We start from the raw sequence: 21,909 nt of genomic DNA, 5'->3' as shown, positions 1-21,909 counted from the left end.
ACCTCATGTGGGATTAGAAGGACCTCCATTCCTAATGTATGTTAGTCCAGAACCTCTTACCAGCACATATGCATGGGAATAAATTAAAAACCACTTAGAGAAACAAAGGCGGATTCAGGTAAGAGTCCAGCTACCCCCTGCCTCAAATAGAGCATGAATAATGTACAGGAGTACTGCAACCATTATGGCAGATCAGTCTGTCACCTTCCCCTACCACTGGAGCTGCAGCATTACACTGAAGCAGGGCCAGGTTGGATCTGTGGGGGCCCAGGTGATGTGATATCCCCCAAAAACATGTACAGAAGAGGCAGAGCTTGATCTAAGCATGTCAGAGAGAAACCTTACAGAGTATCTCCTAAAGAGAGACCACAGCCTGGCTCAATGGGAACCCCCCCTCCCCAAAGCATTCTCCATTCCTGCATGCTATCACTGAAGACATAAGAATATGGGTATCTTGCAGCTGGGCAACAAAAATGCACCAAATGGGTGCAAAAAGCATCCCACCCCCTTTTGACACCTTTCTCCTTCCACCTAAGCTGCCTCCCAACCTTACCCACACTGACAGGCCAAGATGGATCACAGTCACATGAAAAGTTCAGCTCATTCTTTATGCAAGAAGACAATATGCCTAGGGAACAGGCCAGAATGGCTTCCTCAGCCACACTGCCCAGCTGCACAGAGGGTCCACAGTCCAAACCTATGCTCAAACAATATATCAGGTGTTTTTCTGAGTCACCTTAAGTCTCCTTATGCCACTACAAACCCATCATAATGGCCACCCTAACGAGATTCATGGGAACAACATACTGTACAGCCAGCATGGGGTAGGCACAGCTTTGTAGAGCCAGAACAAGAAGGTGCCTGCAAATCCCAAGTATCAGGGGGTAGCCGTGTTAGTCTGTATCCACAAAAACAACAAGGAGTCTGGTGGCATCTTAAAGACTAACAGATTTATTTGGGCATAAGCTTTCCTGGGTAAAAACCTTACTTCTTCAGATGCCTGCATCTGTAACTTTCACTCTATGCATCTGAAGAAGTGAGGTTTTTACCCAGGAAAGCTTATGCCCAAATAAATCTGTTAGTCTTTAAGGTGCCACCAGACTCCTTGTTGTTTTTGCAAATCCCAAGATTCCCCGGACAGCATGAAAAGAAAGAAGTTACCAGTAATCTCCGTCCTGCAGCTCCTCCGTGGCACAGGAACGCCAGCAACCCCGGGATTGGACGTGACCTGCTCAATACGGGAATAACACCGGCCACAGGGGCGGGAGTGACCTGTTCGGCGCAGCCCAGTTGGTCCCAGGGATACAGGAATGCCAGGACTCAGGAGAAGGGGCGACCGGGTGAGCACAACCGGCCCTTAATATTTACTTCTTGGAGCTGCTGCTGAAGTTGCAGTGATGTAATGTGAGCAGCAGCCTCGGAGTCACATGCTTGAGCTTTCCCCAACTCCACCCCCATAGCGTTCCTCCCCCCTCTATCCCCCTGACCTCCACATCCTGGCAGCATGGCCCGCTTGACAACACAAACAGAGAGAACCAGCTCCTCCCACCTGGCCCGCCGCCAGAAAGGCTGGGACCTAGTCGAACTCAGCCAGAGAACAGCAGCAACAAAACTACTGCAGCTACTGAGCTTGAGCTCTGGTCACCATATTTAGTTCCCCTGCAAACATTTGGCTCACCATCTCTGGAGGTCAGGAGCTCAGCACTGAGCCCACTGCTCTCCCCATTGGCCTCTTCCTCTGAGCTATGGGGACAGTTAGGAAGCAGAGGGCATGCACTGTGTTTCAACTGGAAAATATTACAGATGTATTTATTTTTACATTTGGGGAGTATTTGATCTCCATTAAAGTAAAAGACCAATAGCATCAGACACAGTGTGGACTGGCACAGGGAAAGCTTCCATTCCCACCCAACTCTCTTGATGGACCCCATTCCTGATCATCAGCACCTCCCGCTGTTCCAGATGCGCTCCCCACACATCTCTCCTGAACACCTTCAATCCTGGCCAGCAGCCCCCCTGCTATTCCAGACCAGGGCTAGGACTCCCTGCATGGAGCTCTACCAATCCCCTTGGAGCTATTCCAGGCCTGGCCTGCCACTCCCTTTCAATACACCAAGAAATGGGAACACAAAGAAATGTGATTTACTCACTTCTTGCTTCCCCTTCATTCTTTGTCTCCAAGATTATCCTTTTCCTGACCTACTATCAGTCTACTGTGTCTCTCCCTTTCATTATGTTCTGTCCCATTCCTCTGCTGGGCTTTCCTCAGTTCTCTTCCCTTTCCTCACCTAGGTCCATCATGTTCTCCCCATCCCTGAAATAAATGAGGAGAAAAGTTGATGAGCCAACCTTGAAGCAGGTAATGCAGGAAGCAGAAGGGGCCCCCTATCTATTTACATTAAAATGGATATTCAAAAAAAAAAAAAAGTTCAGCTGAAAATGGATCTCAGAGTTGGGATCAATTGGTCCTTAGTCTAAAAAGGACTCTGAGGGCAGCAGAGGAGAAGGAAGGAGGAAATGGAACTGTAAATTTAGAAACAATCTGCAGGAAGATCTGATTAGTTAGAATAAAAGTGCTGGGCATCTCTAGCCACTGCCACCACCTGAACCCCATAGAAACCACAGCTCCTTTCTGATGGCCTCAACAAAATCACCCTCCTTCTACTCTCCAGGCAAGCAGAGGATATATCCAAGGCCTTGTCAATACAATACAAGAAAGTTGCACAGGATTAAATGAGTTTTTAAACCATTTTAGTTAAACTGGTACCACCCCTTGTGTGGACACCTATCTCAGTCTAAGAGTGGCTTATTTCAGTTTAGTTTAACCAATTACTAATTGCCTTAAATTAAAACGAAATAAGCCAGGTTTAAACCAAAATAACAGCCTTTTGCAACAGTTTGATGAAATTGGTTTAACAAAAATCACTCCTTAAGCTAGACTGATACAACTTGCTCAGACAGACAAGTTTCAGTCATGTTAACCAGAAATGGAAAGACCTCCTTAGGACACACCCAGTCCATTCTCTTCCAAGACTAGGGTGGGATTGCTCACTAGTATATTATGGACAGGGCCAGCTCCAGGCACCAGCTTAACAAGCAGATGCTTGGGGCTGCAAAGGGAGAGGGGCAGCACCTGCCGCAATTCGGGGGCAGCAGGTCCCTCACTCCCTCTAGGAGCGAAGGACCTGCCGCTGAACTGCCACCGCCGATCACGGCTTTTTTTTTTGGCTTGGGGCGGCAGAAATGCTGGAGCCGGCCCTGATTATGGAGAGGCTGTAGCCTCTCCATAGTTCAGGCTGCAATTAGTCCTGTTTTAGACAATCTATAATTTTAACATGGAAAATTGGTTTGGCCAGAAAATTGTTAGCTTCACCCAGAGCCAAAGCAAATGCAAACAAACTGTATTTGAGTTACAGGTCAGTAAAAAAAAACGACACTCCAGATTTTAAATGTAGACTTTTGTCTAATGTTTCCTTGAATCCCAATATTGATCAATAAAAATCACATCACATCACAATATAAATACTATTTTTCCACCAGTAATCTCAAAATATAAATGCAACCCAAAACATATCTGACAAAGAAACTAAAAGTATATGTACACAGCAACAACACAGAGGCCTTGTCTGCAAAGAATTGTTAAGCAACTCTCCCACCATTAGCCTAGCACCAGTGAAATGAACAATACTAATATACAGATAATATCTACAGTACAATATTCCATATTAAAAACCTGCAGTAAAAATATTAACATTGATTGACTAAACACTCTTCTTCTTATGTGGTACCTCCATTACTGGAGGTTTTCAACCATGGTAACCCATTCTGTACAGTTCTCTGCTAATCTCTTTGTGGATGAATACTCCTTTTGATCCACCCAGGATACCACATCATCGATCCACAATCTTCTTTTTCTGCCTTCTGTTCTTTTGCCATCAACTTTCCTTTCCAGTGCCTATAAACATATATCACCCACTGAGCTTCTTAAAATGTGCTGTGCAAATCAAATCTATCTTTTCATAAGATCTCTAACTAGCAGTTGCTGAGTTCCAATACTTTTTCATTGGTTATAGGATTTAAACATGGTATTTGTCAGAATTCTTTTATAACACCATAGCTGGAAGAACTGTAACTTCTTTATTATCCATGTTTGAAGTTAGGTCTCAGCGTGTGTTTAGTGAGAAGTCAGTTTAATCGAAGGGGCTGAGGTGCTGACTCTTGTATAACGTGTCTCCAAAAATTTGTCTTAGTAATTGAAACAATTATTAACAACAACATTTGTAAACAAGTGATTACAAATCCCTTCATCTTTCAGTTACTCAGCTTTCACTCTTTTGGCTATTGCAATGTCATCATTTTACAAGTTCTCTAGCCAGTAAAATATTCCAAGCTACATGAGAACAGACATTTTAATGTCAAAAGCAAGCAACTCTTTTTTTTTAATCCAGTCCTGCTTTATAAGTAATAAAAAAGCACACAATCCCAGGTTGTTGTTTTTTTGTTTGTTTGTTTTTTGATGAGTCACCTTTAGTAAGGTATAGAATCTTCTAGGTTTCTAGGAAATCTGTACAAGCTCAGCAAAAAAAAGTTTACTGCACATGCTCAGTATAGTAAATCTGAATCAGTTTTCTGACACTCCCAAAGACGCTGGTTGCTCCACAGTGAAGGTTGTGCCATGACAATTTTTAACTTTTTAAATAACTGTTAAAAAGTCACAAAAACAACGTGGAGTCTGGTGGCACCTTAAAGACTAACAGATTTATTTGGGCATAAGCTTTCATGGGTAAAAAACCCACTTCTTCAGATGCATGGAGTGAAAATTACAGATACAGGCATAAATATATATTGGCACATGAAGAGAAGAGAGTTACCTTACAAGTGGAGAACCAATGTTGAAGGCCAATTTAGTCAGGGTGGATGTAGTCCACTCCCAATAATTGATGAGGCAGTGTCAATACCAAGGGAGGGAAAATTGCTTTTGTAGTGAGCCAGCCACTTCCAGTCCCCATTCAAGCCCAAATTGATGGTAAATAAATCTGTTAGTCTTTAAGGTGCCACCGGACTCCTCATTTTTGTGGATACAGACTAACACGGCTACCCCTCTTATACTTGTTAAAAAAGTCAATTTTTTTAAATAATGGGACATATATATTTTCACATGCACACTTACTCTCTTGTTCTCAAAAACAACTGAATCATTTTTTGCTCAAATTTTCAAACAGAGACCATCCCTGGGAATTTTCAGCCAAATTGATGAATGCTTCAACAAGTTATGCACAAAGAATGGAATAGGAGATTTTAGGCAACCTTCACCATAGACATCACTACAAATTCCATGTTACTGAAGTCAGTCCAATACTCATGTTAAATTCCTGCTTCCACTCTTGGAGTTAGGAGCATGCTGGATGCTAGCTTTCTAGGCTCAACAGACTGTAGTTTATTTGTCTGGAGTTCCGCCAGTACTAGCTGCGTTTTGTCCACTGGGCTGGGGTAGCCATCAGAGCTGTCAGGTTGGTCTAGGATCCAATGCACAGCACATGTATGCTGGAAAGCCTGGCACACTTTTTAAACCTATTCTCCAGCTCACTGCGCTTCTAGGGGGTGGGGGCAGCCTAAGCATGAGCAAGACCTTGGCACTGGCATGTGCACCAAGCCAGTTAAACACCCGCCAACCCCATTCATGCCAGTCCCAATGGACACTAGCTCCGGGGCGTATGCACACAGCCTAAGGACCAGACAGCAGCCAAGGGAAGGGCACTGGGGGTCTGGAAATGGGTGACAGCCATTGCCCTGAGCAGCTGACAAAAACACCCTCCCCCACCCCATGGCGCTTCTCTAACTCACTTCCGGTGTGCTGTTCCTTTCTCCCTTTACTGTCCCATTTCTATGGTGCTTCCGCCTCTACCAAGATGGCGGATCCTCTTTCCTGTGTGTGGCGGAATGTGTACCGGGGCGGCTCCTGCGGCCCGCAACACCGGGGTTCCGGGCGGCGGGCCGGACCGGGCCAGGCCTAGCAGCCGCGTCAGTGATAAGCTGGGTGGGGAGAGCGATGGCGGCTCCTCTCGCCCTGCTGCTGGGCATCAGCCTCGCGCTGGCACCGCCACTGGCTCAAGCCCGGAGCCTGCGTTTCGTTACCCTGGTGAGGGGCGACAGCCGGGGAGCTCGGGCCTCGGTCCACCGGCGGGGCTCGGCCCAGATAGGGAGCGCAGAGCGAGGCCGCGCCCCGGGCGAGGCGGGGCAATGGGGGAGACAGGTCGGGGCGGGGGGCGCCGCTGGGCAGAGGTGGGGCGGCCGGGCGCGCGCGGTGACGGGGCGGGGGGTAGCGGGTTTGGGGCACTAGGCAATTCGAAGGTGTTTCCTCTTTCAGTTGTACCGCCACGGGGACCGCTCCCCAGTGAGGGCCTATCCTCGGGACCCCTATCAGGAGAGCACGTGGCCCCAGGGATTTGGGCAGCTCACCCAGGTGGGTACCCCAGGAAGCAGCATTGCATTCGGAGTTGTACCTCAGAGGTGTCTGCTTTCTCTCCCCCTAGGAAGGGGATTGCTGCCCTTTCCTAATAGGGGGTGGGAGGTGTCGGGGAACCCACCCTTTCCCCTTTGGTAGCCATTTTATGTGGCCTTTGATATCGGAGGTCTTTGCTGGGATTGGCCCAGGATAGTGGCAAATCTTGTTTTTGATGCGTGCAGATTGGGATGCTGCAACAATGGGATCTGGGCCAGTCTCTCCGGAAGCGTTACCATGGATTCCTGAACGCCTCATACTATAAGCAGGAGGTCAGTGCAATGTACCCCCCCCACTACCATGGGTCATCACTCCCTATCCCTCTCCTGGAGTCACTTTATCTTCCTGTAAGGAGCAGCCTGGTGCTCAGGGTACCTGCACTGTCTTCAGGGCCCCTAATTGTTTCCCTTTGTCATGTTCATGCTGCTGTGCCTTCACATATTAGGATACAATATGACTATATTAAATAGCATCTTCTGTAGAAACTGTCTCTGAAATCACTTGGGTTATTGTGAATACCAAAGGAGTGCAGTCCCATAAGAGTGGAGGGAGGGGAAGAAGGAATGATGGTTACATCTGGGGGTGACAAGATACTATGCAAGAGGAGGCCTGAGGCTACTGCCACCTAAACAAAGGGAGGTAGAAAGGGTAATAAAGAGACCTACAGAAGCACCCATGATATCAATTGGAATTTATCTGATCCCCTCCCGCTCTTGGGAAGACATCACAGAGTGTCAGCTGCAGTTAGGTGTATCTCTTTCATGCCCTCCTTTTGAGAAATTGAATCAGGAGGCCTCAGGCAAGTTATCTTATCTGATCAACAAGCAGTGGAACTCAGGCTCCAAAGGAAATGAACTCAGCCACATAAATAAATACAGTTCCTCTATCCAGCAGCCTTATTGCTTTTTTGGTTCCCCACCCTAACTCTACTATGCTTTTGCAGTAGAGCAGAGTGTCAGAGAGCAGATATTTCTGCAAGATTTTCTAGAACCTTGGGTTATGGAGATGTTGCATATATCATCCTTAGCAGATTGTGCTTGGATCTTCAAACATATCAACACCTCTCAGAAATTGTCAAAGTAAAATTCTTTAGGAAGCAACTAACGAAATCTAGTTTCCTTGGGGGAGCATCCTGTTGCCACCTAGCTGAGTAAGACTATGCCTGCTTTCTGATTCTCTTCCATCATTGTTTCCTGCACTGAGGCAGAGACACCTGCCTACTCTCAGCTCTTTATACTTTGTGGCAGATATCCCAGTCTTAAAGGGCTAGTAGGATTGAAGAAAAAGCTACTATTAGTATGCATAAACTCTCCCCATGAGATACCAGGACAAAGTCAACCCAGGGATAAGCAGAAGCAACACCATTATCAGAAAGTTAGACACCTACTCTGAAATTGGTCTATGAATTACAGTTGGAATATAGCACTGGATACCACTGCCCCTGTATCAAGGAATGAAAGACTTGAGCCTATGGAAATTAAAGTAACAGTTTTAAATGGTAGCTGATCCCCCTCCATAGGACAGGGATGCAGCTTGGGTTTGCCTTGCCCAGTCCCAGGCAAGGCCAGTGACCAGCTCCAGGCACCGTCTAATAAATTTACACATCCACACCATAATCTCTACCCAAGCTCTTCTTTTATTTCTGTCAGTAAAGCATTAAGGGTCTTGTCCCAAAGTAGCTGGTTCTGTTTTCTTTGCAAGTTTGATGTTGCTACAGAAGTCTTTGCCCTAGTTTTTGAAAACTGGATGGTTCTGATTAGCCATTTGGGAAGTTCATTTGTTCAAAGTATGGAGGCTTTCAGGAGGCATATACTATACATAGAGGTGAAATTTGGGGTTTCTAAGGGAGGGATCTGGGAAGTCCCCAAAAATACTTATTACTGTTCTTCTGACAGATTTGAGTCAGCTGGAGCAGGAAGAAGAGTTTCAAGATGGAGGGAGTGTTATCTCAGGACTCCTGTGTCCTATTGCTGATACTGACCCACGGCTGTGTCAGGCCTTCTAATATTAATGTGGTAGTGGATTGCCAGCTGACTTCTTCTGGTCAAGTGTCTGCTGCCTCATTTCCCCTTTTTGGGCTCTCTAATAAATGCAGATTCATGTGGTTAAAGTAACACTCCCTTCTTCGGGTCTAGCTTATTAACAACAGTTAATGGTTAAGTGTCAACTCAACTACAAATCTTCCAGCTCTCCTCCCCAAGCTTTGAGGTTCCTTCCCACATTTTTCTCTCTCCTAAAGCTTTTCCCAGCTGAGGCTGCTGTTTCTCCTTTTTCCTGCAGCTGTCTGCCACCTGGCTAATGCAGAGAGCACCCTCCTACTTCCTGATCCTGGTATCCTCTCATCAAGCTCCCTCTTATAGGAAGCACCAGCTCCGGGTTGCCATTGTGTGACTGTTGGTCACTTGATTCAGCCACAGGCTAGAGCCCTATAAAAGGGTGCTGGGACATGAGCATATGTCCAAGGATAAGCAACCTCATAGACTCATAGACTTATAGACTTTAAGGTCAGAAGGGACCATTATGATCATCTGGTCTGACCCCCTGCATGCTGCAGGCCATAAAACCGTCCCTACCCCTTCCCTGGACTCTGCTGTTGAAGTCCCCAATCCTGTTTTTAGTGACTTCCATCGGCAGAGACCCTCCTGCTAGAGATCCCTGCCCCATGCTGCGGAGGAAGGCGAAAAACCTCCAGAGGCTCAGCCAATCTGCCCTGGAGGAAAATTCCTTCCCGACCCCAAATGTGGCGATCAGTAAGACCCCGAGCATATAGGCGAGAGTCTCCAGCCCGACCCCGTTAGCCATTATACTATTTACCCACCATTGCTTGGCTTTCCTTGACTACTATGTTTTACCATTAAACCATTCCCTCCATAAACTTATCTAACTTTATCTTAAAACCAGACAGGTCCGTCGCCCCCACCGTTTCCCTCGGTAGGCCGTTCCAATATTTCACCCTGAGACAGCGCTGTAGATTGTTCCTTCTTTATCCCGTGTTAAGATACTGCATAGATGTTTCTTTAGAGCACACCTTGGAGTTCTTTCATCCTAGGTAATGGGAAAAGGTCTCTCTCTAGCCATGCCTCAGGTCAGATGGGTGGAAATATTCAGAGTAAAGGCAGTGAGTAAATCTTGTGTTTTCCGAGAATAAGTTTTGAGGATATAGTTTGTATGCAAGATGCTCTATAAAGCAAAACTATATCACCATTCACAAGATTCTTGTTTTATCTGCTTCTTCTCTGATGTCCTGACTGCCAGGATATTTATCCCTGCATTCATAACCATTCATCTTGTCTACTCCACCTATCACTGAAGCCTGCCCCACACACCTCTCTTCCCCCCTCCAGTTGCTTCAGTACACAAATGCCAAGGTATCAAACTCTCACCACTTTGACCCTCCTTGAATCTCTGCAATTGCTCTTGCTCTTCTTCTGTATTGTCAAGTTTTCCTCCTGCCAAGCTCTGGAATGATAATGATCTTCTGCCCCCTTCCCTCCGAGGACCAAAAAGTGCTTCATAGACATTAATAAATGAAACCTCTGCCACATCCACTAGCCAGGTTGCTATTGTCATCATTTCACAGATGAAAAAACAGGCCAGAGAGGGGCAGATTCTTGTCGCAGGTTACATAGCAAGTCAATGGCAGAACTGAGGACTGAACCCTGTGCTGTAACTACACTATATTTTTCTCTTTTTACCATCCCCTATATCTATATCTCCTGCCTTGTCTCCTACCTACTTGCTACTTACATTATTCTGCCTGACCTACTCCTTCACTTGTATTCTATCTCCCATCTCCATGATGTATCCCACAGTGCCCATGTGCCTTAATAGCCTGCCCTGTGTTATGCACTCCCTCTTTAACCACCATTGTTTGTGAAGTGCTTAAGCAGTAATGGCCTCAGCACACTCAATGTACTCCGCCGTGCCTAAAACTTTTTGTCTTTGTGGTGACTGTATTCTGAGTCCCTTGGTCAGAGCCCAGGTATCACCACTCCTGTGTACAATAGTGATATTCACAGAACAGGCTCTCTGTGCCCCTTGCAGATCTTCATTCGCAGCACAGATTATGACCGGACGCTGATGAGTGCAGAGGCCAATCTGGCAGGACTGTACCCCCCACAAGGACAACAGGTGTTCAACCCCAATGTTTCCTGGCAGCCAATCCCTGTACACACTGTGCCTGACTCTGCGGAGAGGGTGAGTCATTTTCAAGGATAAATATTGGCAGCTCAGGCATGGTGTTCTTCTTATCGCCAAGAGCCTCCCTCTTCAGTGTCCTCCCCCTTCAGTCCTCAGTTTACCCCATATCGCTCCTTAGCCTGGCCTTGCAGGGGATCCCCCTGCTTCTAGACCCGGAATTCTCCTTGTGTCCCTTGTTGATTTAGTTGTTTAGATGTAGCGTCTCACTGGAAGGGAGACCCTTCCTCGGAAGGAACTATTTAGACCCTGTTTAAGGGTGCAGTTCATTGGAGGGGTAGAGGGTGGGGGGTTGTGGTGGGGAGGCAGTACAGTCGCTGCTGCTTGTCAGGAACTTCCCTGACCCAGCCTCTCCTTTTGTTTCTGCCCAGCTGCTGAAGTTTCCATTATCCCCTTGCCCGCGGTATGAGCAACTACAGAATGAAACCCGGCAGTCAGCAGAGTACATAAATAAAACCAGACAGAATTTGGTAAGTGAGAGTTTGTGAGAAAAGGTCTCCCTGAGCAGGAAGGAGATACCTTTATATGATTGTAGGTTTCAGGGAGGGGTGGAAGATCTCCACTCTGCAGAGTTGTGTGGTGGAAGACCAGAAGGTTTGAGTCTCTGCCTTGTCGCCTGCAGGAGTTCCTGGAGATGGTGGCAAATCAGACAGGGATCCGGGATGTGTCCCTGGAATCTGTCTGGAACGTGTACGACACACTTTTTTGTGAGGTAAGTTAGTCTGGGCATTCCCCCACAAAAGCAGGGACTTGGGTCTTGGCTCAGCAGAGTGAGATTAGGGATTCACTAGACTGGAGGCAACTGCATTGGTGAGAAACGGATTTGCCTGTTGTACAGCAACGTTCCACTTCTCCTTCCACATAGTTAGCCCTAATCTTCAGATTTCGGAATAACAACTCTTCTCCTGCTCCAGAGGCACAATTTAGGAAATCTATCTGCTCCAGCACCATAGATCCTCTAGCTGCATACTTCAGATGTCATGCCAGAACTGAAACTTAAATAACCTTTGGCATTCTATCTCCTGAGAAAGGGGTGGTTGTCCCAAAATCTTTACTATTCTTTGGTTTTAATTAGTTAAATCTGGAGTGAGATTTTTTTCAAGATGGAGGGAGTGTTAATCTAGTTATCTGAGCAAGGAAGAGGGAGTCAAGACTCCTGGATACTATTCCTGATGCTCCCCTAGCTCTCAGTTAACTTGGGCCAGTCACTTTCCTGCTCAGTGCCTCAGTTTCCCTATCTGTAAATGGGAATAATACATTCCTACAATCTAGAGGACTGTTAGGTTTTATTCCTCATTGTTTGTAAAATGTTTTGAGCTCCTCTGACACAGGAAGGCCCTAAACAAGAGCAAAGTGGCGTCATTTTAGTAATTCCCAAACAAAAACTACATTAAAATGGAGTTAAGGCTGAAAGCACATATCAGTAATATAGGGTAAACATCAATGTTCCCTCTAATTTTTTTCATCCATGTGCAGATTGAATTTTGGTATGTGCACCAATATCGAGGTAATGTGCGGATATGCGCCACCAGTACAAACAAAAAACCAAGATAGATATTTTTTAAAAGTTAATAGGTATGGAAGAAAGAATATTAAAACAAGGGATCATTAACAAGGTGTACTGCTAGGGCTGCAGAGAGGCAGCTGCTGGGGAGAGTCACGTCTCTCCCCGGCTGCCACAGGCAGGCCAGCTAGGGCTGGGAGTCCTGGGATGCCCAAAACTTAGTTTCCCCACCCCCCCGACCCTTACCCACCTCACCTTCCACAACCTCTCTCCAGTGTCCAGGAGGCACCTAATTAGTGGAGCCACGTCTGCGCGTCTCCACTAATTAGGTGCACAGTCCTTCATTCCTTTGTGTGTGGCCGCACAGGCCCACACCTTAGAGGGAACTGTGGTAAACATTATAGTTTGTGTTATAATTATCCCAAAACAAGCATTACAAACCCAAGAAATTTAGAGTTGAGGTTAAAACTAAAAGAAATACAAACAGTTAGAACACTCAATAACCTTAACTCTGCATTGTAGTGACACCTTGCAGTAACAATACAATTACAATTCATGCTTTTTTTTTTTTTTTTTTTTAAATCCCAAATGGGATTAAACTGATTTTTAAGACAGACTTTTTTTTTTCTTCATAATGTCACTACAGGACAGTTATTTTCTTGGCCATATTTGCTAAGGGCAGCCTGTGGTCTAAGTCCCATTGAACCAAATTGGAGACGGGAGCCATTTTGAAAGGGGGCAATTCTTTGAGTTTCTCTGAGAAACATTCTCCAGCCTCTGTTGAAAGTGAAACTTCCAGTTATGAAGAATAACAGGAAAAGTGATAATTAATTCTAAAAATTTCTTTTCCAAACCTATTCCTTGCACCAGGTCTATTCCAAATTCAGATCTTTGCCAATTTTTGTGTAGATAGACAATGCCTGAACTGAGATCATTGGGGACAAAAATGGTCTGACATAGGATGTTACATTTCTTAGGACTCATTTTTTAAATTACTTTTAAAATGTAAACTAATAAATTATCTTCAAATGCTCAGAAAATCCATTTAGCACTCAGAGTATGGCCTTGTTTACACACAGACTTGTCCTGGTTTAACCAAACACCTGAGTATTCATCCAGTGCAAGTTTGTGTAGACAAGGCCTGGAAGCTCTACATTTGGGGAGGATACTCTCTATTCTTCACACATACAAAATTGTCTAATCTCTGCTTTGAGTGCAAAACTCAGCTCTGCTAAGTATGGAGCCAGGACTGACACCACCATAATATAAGTAGAATCAGTGCTTGAACACTGCTGATTAGTTAAAACCTTCCTAAGGATTTGTCTACACAGGAAAATTATTCCAGAATAAAGTGGGGTATGAATTTAAAGTGGAATAGCTATTCCAGAATAACTCTGTGTTGACACCTTTAATCCAGAAAGTGTATTAAGTTTATGTAGAAAAAGGTACTCTTACTTGGGAATGAGAGTGCCAGCACATAGATTTATTCAGAAATAGCTATTCCAGAATAACTATTCTTGAATAACTCCATGTGTAGACAAGCCCTTAGACTTCAAAATCCCTGGGGGTCCACATACTGTAATTACCAAAAATGTCATTCTAAACCTTCCCTTGCCAGCACAGTAATTGATTTGTGACTGGGCTGAATTTCACTCTCGTTCATTAACTAGAAGGGTCTACCCCTCCCAGACTCAATTATGTATGTTTGCAGAGATTCCTTCTTGATAGTTTGCTGCATTTCTTTGGCTTATGCCATCCTTTTTTTTTCCTGTGGGCATGGCATCTGAAAAGCCCTGTAGCCCCTGGTACTGGGAGGAACAAGCACTCCCTGATTTCCAAAGATTTCTTAGCATCTCATAATCCACTATCTTTCCTTGTAGGAATCTTGATTTAAGCAGCTCCTGCTAGTGAAATAGAAACTCCCCTAGAAGAAAGATCAGGGAATCCCTTTCCCATTCCTGCTCTTGGTCCCGCTCAAAGACCTTGTGTAGCAGGGTCAGAGGCCCTGTTCATTAAATCTGTGAGAAGTCTAAGCAGACAGTTACAGGGCTGAGAACTCAAAGAACAGCTCATTGGTTAGCAGGAGGAGAGTGGGCAGGCTCTGAGAAGGGAGAACTTTATTCCCATGGCACACAGGACAGGGCTGTACCCCAGGAAAGGAAGTTCTGCTTACTCAGAGAGAAGTGGTGGTGCTCACAACCTTACAAATAATGCTCTGGGGAATAGACCTTGCTGAGTGAAACTGGCATTTCCACTGCTGAGGCAGTAGATTCACTCCACCAGCTCAAACCAACAAATAACTCCAAGCAAAACCAGAACTTCCTAGCTGTGCTCTTTGTTTTGCATTCATTTACCAACTACCCAGGCTGCTGAATCATGTAGAATGGCCCAGAGGGTGCTTTTTTTCTTGTCTCCCATGGAGTCTGATGGGACATGGCCTGGGAAATTGGCCCAACTGAGAGATGCCCCAAAAGTTGTGACCTTTCTGAGGAGATTACAGCTGCTTTCACCATAATTCATCCATTCCTCTGAGTACACTGGCTGTCTGCAAAGCAGACTCCTCTTCTGACTCCCCTTGTTCAGAGCATGGTTATTGGGGCTTCCATCTGAACTGCATCTCAATATGACAATTACAGAGTGCTAGTATTCTGCTCTCTTCCTCAGTGCACAAGTGCTTGTGCTTCTGATGACTTCCCCTGTATGGATGTGCTCTGCCTATAGCAATAGCTTTGTCTGAGTCTTTTTCCTGCTCTTTTGTCTTATGTTTTGATTTCTGGCTGTGTGTGGCCTCAGTGGGGCAGAATCATCTTCACACAAAGCAGATGTCCCAGGATTATTGTCTCTGCAACTTGAGCTAACATCACACTCTGGCTGTATTTTCAGAAAAATGTAGTTCCTAGTTTTTATTCTTACTATTCTTTGTACTACTTTTGATGAGATGGCAGAATGTCTTACAAACGTAGTTCTGCAGATGGGGGTGAGAGGGGAGACTGAGCCCAGATGAGGAAGGGAGTCATCCATGGTAACACTGTGAGCCCATGGCAGAATCTGGACTAGATCCCAGGTTTCCTGACTCTGAGCCTTGTGACCTACACCCTGCCTACACAGTCTCCCTTTGAATGAGTTCTCCTTTTGTCTTTTCAGCAAACACACAAGCTGCTACTGCCGCCATGGGTGACCCCAGATGTCATGACTCGGTTGAAGCAACTAAAAGACTTTGGCTTTGAATTCCTGTTTGGGATCCACCAGCAGATGGAGAAAGCTCGTCTGCAGGGTGGTGAGTGGGGAAGGGATGGCATCTCAGGTAAGAGTCTCATTCTGTCCTAATGAGCTTTGGGATCTGACCAGCTATTCTCTTTCCTCAGGGGTCCTGCTGGCTCAGATAAGGAAAAACATGACCTCAGCAGCAAATGCGTCTGCACCCCAGCATCTGAAATTACTCGCCTACTCAGCAGTAAGTCTGCATCGGGGAGCTGCCCTCCCACTCCACCTGCCATGGGATTTGGGCCTTGGTGGCTGCTCTTCCCCCTTCCATCCTCCAGTGCAGTCCCTACATCCAGAATATGTCTCTACCCATATCAGCATATGCTCTACAGCACCTTTCATCATCCCTTCTGCATCCGAGGAAGTGAATTCCCAGTCTAAAAATCCAGCATGTGGCTGAGTCAGCAAGAGCAGGAGGACAGACTTGGGGTCACTGCCCCTTCTGATAGATGGGTTGTGTTACCCTGATGTGGTGTTTCGGCCAATGATAGATGCAGTCATCTCCCTCTCTAGCAACCTGCTGAGTTAGACTGTCCAGCCTCACTCCCAGAACTGCCATAGAATGGGTTCCCTTGGGGTGTGTCTACACTGCAATAAAACACCCATGACTGGCCTGGGTCAGCTGACTCAGGCTTGCAGGGCTTGGGCTGTGGAGCTATGAAATTGCAGACATCTAGGATCACAGAGCCCCAGCTCCTGCCCAAGCCTGGATGTCTACACTATAATTTTACAGCCCCAAGAGCCCAAGTCAGCTGATCCAGGCCAGCTATGGGTGTTCTGTTGTCATGTAGATGTACCTTCAGGGACTTGACCTCCTAGACTGGTATAGCTTCCAGCTCTCTCTCCCCCTCCCCGGCATAGCCCCAAGTTATTTTACCAGGGCCCCATCTCTGCTTTCTCTATTCCTCTAGTGCAGCGTTTCTCAAACTGCGATCTGTGGACCCCTGGGGGTCCCTGAGGGGTCTGTGGGCCCCGCTGAAAAATTCCTTCCCCTCCTTCCCAGGAGTGCCTCCAGGGGAGGCTGGGGAACAGGCTTGCCTGTCCTGGCTCCCCCTGCTGCTTCCGGGAGCACCAGACATGTCCCTGCAGCCCCTAGGGTGAGGGCTAGGGGGTCTCCACACGCTGCCCCTGCCCCGAGCGCAGACTCTGCAGCTCCCATTGGCACCTCAACTGCCTGTCCCAGCCCAAAGCCCGCACTCCCTCCCAGAGCCTGCACCCCGCAACCCTTCCCACAACTAAACCGCCTGCTGCAGCCCAGAGCCTGCACCCAAACTCCCTCCCAGAGCCTACACCCCGCAACCCCAGTCCAGAGCCCGAACCCCGCACCCCCTCCTGCTCCAGCCTGATGAAAGTGAGTGAGGGTTGGCGAGAGGAAGCGATAGGAGGAGGGGGATGGAGTGAGCAAGGGCAGGGCCTCTGTGAAGGGGCAGTGCAAGGGCTGAACGGAGGCTTGGGGGTCCCCCCAAATTTTTAAATCAAAATAGGGGTACTCGGGTTGCTAAAGTTTGAGAACCGTTGCTCTAGTGAGTTTCCCATAATCTATTTTCCCTTCTCTGGCATGGTCCTGGGTTTCTTCAATGAGCTGTCTCTTGCCCAGCACAGTCCTTGGTCCCCTGCTGAGCTCTCCTTTTATCGATATGGTCCCAGGCATTCTGTCTTATTCGTGAAGAGTGATTCACGTTCTCTCCCTCTTCCTTAGCATGACACAACGCTTGTGGCACTGCAGATGGCTCTGAATGTCTACAATGGGAGGCAAGCACCATATGCCTCATGTCACATATTTGAGCTTTACCAAGATGATGACAGGTGAGGGCATCTGCTGGGTTAGACATGTAGGCAAGACTCTAGCCTCAGGGCAGATCCTCTTGTCCTTGCTCCCAAGGGGAGAACAACAGAAGGAAGATCTTAATACAGAACAACGGGAAAGGGCTAGCTCCCAGAGCTGCATGCTAAGTGGGTGATAGGAAGAGAGATCTACAGGATGGCTGGAGAGGGCAATGGTCCTGGGCAGGAGGAAAATGGGAGAATGAATATGCAATTACTGACTTCTCAGCACTCCATCTCGATTTGTGTCTCTGCTTTGTCCTCAGTAACTTTTCTGTGGAGATGTTTTTCCACAACGAGAGTGGGAGGGAGCCTTTTCCACTGACACTGCCTGGTTGTGACCAGCGCTGCCCCTTGCTGGATTTCCTGCGGCTCACTGACCCGATCATTCCCCAGGATTGGGTGCGCGAATGCCAGGTAGCAAGCAATGTTCAGGACACAGGTGAGTGCCAGCTAGGTTGGGCATTAGTGAGAGACAGTGATGATTGAATGTTACCAGACTGAATGCTCATTTTCTCCCTTGCAGAACTGATTGTGGCTCTGGCTGTCTGTGGATCCATCCTCTTCCTCCTCATTATCCTCCTCCTGACTGTCGTTTTCCGAATACAGTCCCAGCCACCTGGCTACCGGCATGTTTCCAACGAGGGAGAAGAGCAGCCCTGACAATTGCTCTGACCCCTCCCCAGGGAGCAAGAGGGAGCAGCGCTGCCCCTGGGAGTGGTTGGGTCGTCCTTCAGTAACTGAGCATTCTTCTGCACAGAAGCTGGACTCTGATGTGACCAGCCTCTGGCTGCTCTTTAGATGAGACATGACATTTGGCGGTGAAATTCCAGGGCATCTGGAGCAGGATGGTCTAACTGCATGGAGGCAGTGGATTGCCCCCTTGCATCCAATGTGCTGTGTGGAATGCCTACTTTTAATACATGACAAAGCTGGGGCTCCCCTTCCACAGACAGCTGCTCTTTAGGAATAATCTTTCTCCTTTTAATGGTTGTAATTTTACCAATTATCTTAGCAGCAGCAAAGAGGACTGGGAATCTCTCCCAGTAGCTGCCATCACCTGCTCAGTTGGTAACAGCCTTGTTTACTGAGGTCAGAATGATTTGATTTCAGTGTGATTCCCAATCTGCTTTGAGCACTGTCTTGGGCCATTGGGCTGATTACTATATGAAGGCTGGACCTGGACCAGAGGCCCCAACTCACACCCACTGGGTAGAGGTTGAATCCTCATCTGCTTTCCAAGAAGATGGAGCTGCTGGAGATCACTGGCTTTACAGATGAGATTGTGGGGTCCCTTGTCTTTGCTACTTAAGTGCTGCTGGCACCTGGTCACTCCTTCCTCCCCCCACTTCCCCCAACTCTGTTCTGAGAGGAAAAACTGGCCTTAAGTTAGGGTAGGATTGTAAACCTGCCATTGGACCCAAGCTTCAGTGCAGGGGTAGGTTGGAGAAGTTCTAGGGATCAATGGACTTTGCCACATGGATTAGCCCCTATGATACCCAATTCCTGATCCTTCAGAGTTACCATGCACCTAGGCTGTTGTGCAATGCTGTACAAAGGAGAAAGTACCCTGCCTGCTCCCTGAGCTTTAATTGCATTCATAATCCTAATTTGCAAAACTACAATCGGTGGGTGTGGTTATGAAAGTGGGGCTCTCTCTCTAAAATTACAGCCTTTTGTTTTGACCTCCCTCAGCTGTGAATGCCACAGGCTGCCTGTAGCTACAGCCCCTGTACCACACTATGGGTGCAGATGTTGACTGTGGGCCAAACAAATGTGCATGGCAGGCAGAAAATTTTACACTGCAATTAAAGACCATGTAGGAGAACAGTTTACTCTAAAACTGGGACACGTGCCAACCTTGCTAGTTTTTTTTCCCTATCCCCCCCATTAGTGTAATTTAAAAAATAAATGCTCAGCTTAATCGGTGGGACATGCAAGTGACCATAGGTCACTATGCACCTGTCAGGGTGAATCACCTGGATCTTCTAGATGAGTCACTAAAGGTGACTCTTTCCTGAGGCCAACTGTGTGGAGGTTGCAGGGATCTCCCTGCAGCCTACAACAGGTGTTGAGAATATTAATGGCTAGCAGTCATCATCTTCTGCCCTCCACTACAGTTTCTGGTAAAGAGTGAGGTTGCAGCAGGCACCAGAGGCTCTGGCTCCTCATAGGGTGATGTTGCACATTCACTTCCTAGTTTTAGTTCCTTTTCTGGTCCAGTTCCCTTCCTGGCAGTGGAGGCTACTAGCAGGCTTCCTTTTCTTTCCTTCCACTTCACCATGGGGAATTTTACAGGCTGCTACCAGTATGAGAACTCTAATGCAGCAGACCCAGCCTGCTGCTCTCAGCAACTGCCTTACCTGTTTCTCACTTGGAGATACAATTTAGTTCTCCTAAAGAGCAAAACACAGTCACAAAGAACAAGCAGCTGCTCATGAGAACAGGACTGAAGGAGAAAGATGCATGGAAGTGCCATCATAGGGGCCTGTGTAGCAGAAGGGGCTATTTTTAAAGGCAGCAGATTTTGCACACATGGAGGAAAGGCTTCTACAGTGATTTAGACTTTGACTGAGTTTCTGTAATTCTGTTCCATTACCTCTTGCCTTTTCTTCATTAAAATCAAAGTGAGACTGGGCTCCTGCTACTCCTTCTGCTATGTGGGATCATAGAGGCCTAGGCCTGTTAGGCTCTGCATTTAATGTGGAAGCTATTGCAACCTTCACCTTTTCACAGGACAAAAAATGGAGCAGGAGAGGCAATACTCCTGCTATGAACAACCCCACCCAAAGCAGGGGAAGAGCAGAGGTCATTTCCCTATGTTTTATGATTCTCTTCATAGTATTTTTGTCTCCTGCTACTCTGCAAAAAGCAGATACTTCAGTTTGTAAGTGAATTCATCTCTTTTCACAAGAGCCTTTTGGAGGAGCAAAATTAGCACATATGCCCTCTCTCCCCCCCCAGCAGCCTGCTAGCTGTCAACTCCTGCTGGGGTGGGCTTAAGAGCTCCTCACAACAGGCCATTCATCAAAGCCCCTGAGGTGGCCACTCTCCCAAGGAAGAAAGCCTGTTTTGTACAAAACTTTATTAACACTTGAATATTATAAACACCATGAAATTAACAAAGCTTCCCAGCAGGGCCTGAGCCCTAGCGAGGGCAGATTCTCCACCTATGCCCCAGGCAGCATTGTAAACAGGCTAACTTTCAAACATAAAAACTTGTAGGTTAACAGCAGCCCTGAGATATAGCTATATGAGAAGGGGGGTGGGGAAGGCAGTCCTCAGGTTCCACTTTGGGAACACCTATCCCCACATTTTGGGGTACAAGACTGAAAACAGGGCTGGCTGGTGCACTGCAGGAGAGAGACTAAAGCTCTGAAGATATAAACTACAGCATCAGCAGAGGCCCAGCTCAGCCCTGGCTGCTCCCCTATTGACCTCATAGCCACTGACCCAGATAATTAAAGAACAAGAATCACACATAAGCATAATGCTTCGTTTTGTGGTTCCATTAACTGGATGCCAGCACAGGGCATGCTGACATTCAGGCTCCCATAGTGCTTGATAAAATGTGTCACCCAGGAGGAGGAGCTGAGCAATGACACTACCCTCTAGAGGGGAAAGCAGAGAGTACAAGCAGCAACTTCCTACCCAGCAAGGAAGGACAAAGCAGAAGGCTGGGTGCCCCTCAGGGTAAATGTTGCCCACTGTGCCAGAGCTGGCTTTGTCCAGCATGATCTAGAAAGCCTGGAGGTGTCTGCTCAATCCTCCAGATCCTTCCGCTTCCTGCCCTGTGATTTGGGATCTTTGCCCTTTGTTTTAGTCCCCTCTAGTTCCAGAGCAAGCAGCTTCGTTTTGAGTTTGCTTGCCCTTGGGTTTGACTGCTTCTGGAGCCCATGCCTGGACAAGCTCCTGCTTCCCATTCCCTGCTCTGTCATAGCTTTCAAGAGATGCTCCTGTTTCTTGGTCACCATCTCTTCCCGACTCCAGATCAGAATGTTAAAGCCTATGGGGAAAAAAATTCAACACTCAGATATTCTGCAATAGACATAGTTTCTAATGGGGGAATCACTGTCTATACCAATTAAATACAACATTCAGCTACTGCTCAAAAAAAGGAAGTATTTTTCTAGCCATGTCCAGTCACTAAGGATTGTGAAAACCAGTAGTTAAACTTTTGTACTGGTGACCCCTTTCACATAGGAAGCCTCTGAGTGTGACCCCCCCCCCTTAAAAATTAAACACACTTTAATGTATTTAACACCATTATAAATGCTAGATGCAAAGTGAGGCTTGGGATGGAGGCTGATAGCTTGCAACGCCCCATGTAATAACCTCACGACACCCAGTTTGAGAATCCCTGGTGTAAACTATTTCTTCCTGACATTGCCTCCACGTAGTCCTATTGTAGGAATCATGTACCTATTAGCCATATGATCATGGAAACTGAGCAATAGCTGGCAATTAAGGGGCATGATCAATTAATTCTCTTGCCCCACAATTTCCATGGAAAGAAAAGTTCTACAATCAGATTAAATCAGAACTCAATATGGCCAGCTTCCCCAGATCCTAGGGGGCCCAAGAACGGTAGGGCCTCTTTGGATATAAAGCATGTACA

General features: G+C 46.8%; 3 protein-coding genes across 17 annotated transcripts in view; 1 reads left to right on the top strand and 2 right to left on the bottom strand.

Moving 5' to 3' along the window:
• Positions 1-1,449, bottom strand: part of NR1H3 (nuclear receptor subfamily 1 group H member 3) — a 51,416-nt gene extending 49,967 nt beyond the window's left edge. For 2 of the 3 annotated variants that reach the window (XM_065595250.1, XM_065595251.1), the window contains exon 1: positions 1,162-1,441. The gene's annotated coding sequence lies outside the window, so the exon portion shown is untranslated. Of the gene's footprint in view, positions 1-1,161 lie in introns of all 3 variants that reach the window. The other variant, XM_065595249.1, reaches the window with a different exon arrangement.
• A 4,241-nt stretch (positions 1,450-5,690) lies between these two features.
• Positions 5,691-19,929, top strand: ACP2 (acid phosphatase 2, lysosomal). Of its 2 annotated transcripts, XM_005302291.5 has the most exons (11): positions 5,825-6,139; positions 6,368-6,463; positions 6,688-6,774; positions 10,547-10,699; positions 11,071-11,169; positions 11,322-11,411; positions 15,348-15,480; positions 15,569-15,657; positions 17,167-17,273; positions 17,558-17,733; positions 17,818-19,929. In XM_005302291.5, the coding sequence occupies exons 1-11, from the start codon at positions 6,050-6,052 to the stop codon at positions 17,952-17,954; spliced, it is 1,257 nt and encodes a 418-aa protein (XP_005302348.1). In that variant the 5' UTR covers positions 5,825-6,049; the 3' UTR covers positions 17,955-19,929. The 2 variants fall into 2 exon arrangements, with proteins under 2 accessions (XP_005302349.1, XP_005302348.1); XM_005302292.5 differs by lacking the exon at positions 6,368-6,463 and having other exon boundaries at positions 5,691-6,139.
• A 432-nt stretch (positions 19,930-20,361) lies between these two features.
• Positions 20,362-21,909, bottom strand: part of DDB2 (damage specific DNA binding protein 2) — a 33,003-nt gene continuing 31,455 nt past the window's right edge. For all 12 annotated transcript variants that reach the window (XR_010601034.1, XR_010601035.1, XM_065595215.1 and 9 more), the window contains one exon: positions 20,362-21,297. Coding sequence is in view for 10 of the 12 variants with exons in the window: in XM_065595215.1 (XP_065451287.1) it covers positions 21,053-21,297 (245 nt within the window). In the remaining 2 variants the exon portion in view is untranslated. The remainder of the gene's footprint in view (positions 21,298-21,909) is intronic.

Source organism: Chrysemys picta, chromosome 4 (genome assembly GCF_011386835.1).
Source record: "Chrysemys picta bellii isolate R12L10 chromosome 4, ASM1138683v2, whole genome shotgun sequence".
NCBI lineage: Eukaryota > Metazoa > Chordata > Testudines > Emydidae > Chrysemys > Chrysemys picta.
Note: the sequence above shows the minus strand (reverse complement) of the source record. Positions and strands in the feature narration are given on the sequence as shown.

Bases quoted from the DNA above. Each gene is read 5' to 3' on its own strand.
- ACP2 (XM_005302291.5), top strand. From the start codon at position 6,050: ATGGCGGCTCCTCTCGCCCTGCTGCTGGGCATCAGCCTCGCGCTGGCA. The intron at 11,412-15,347 runs GTAAGTTAGTCT...TTGTCTTTTCAG, and splicing joins ACGACACACTTTTTTGTGAG to CAAACACACAAGCTGCTACT. The intron at 17,734-17,817 runs GTGAGTGCCAGC...TCTCCCTTGCAG, and splicing joins AAGCAATGTTCAGGACACAG to AACTGATTGTGGCTCTGGCT.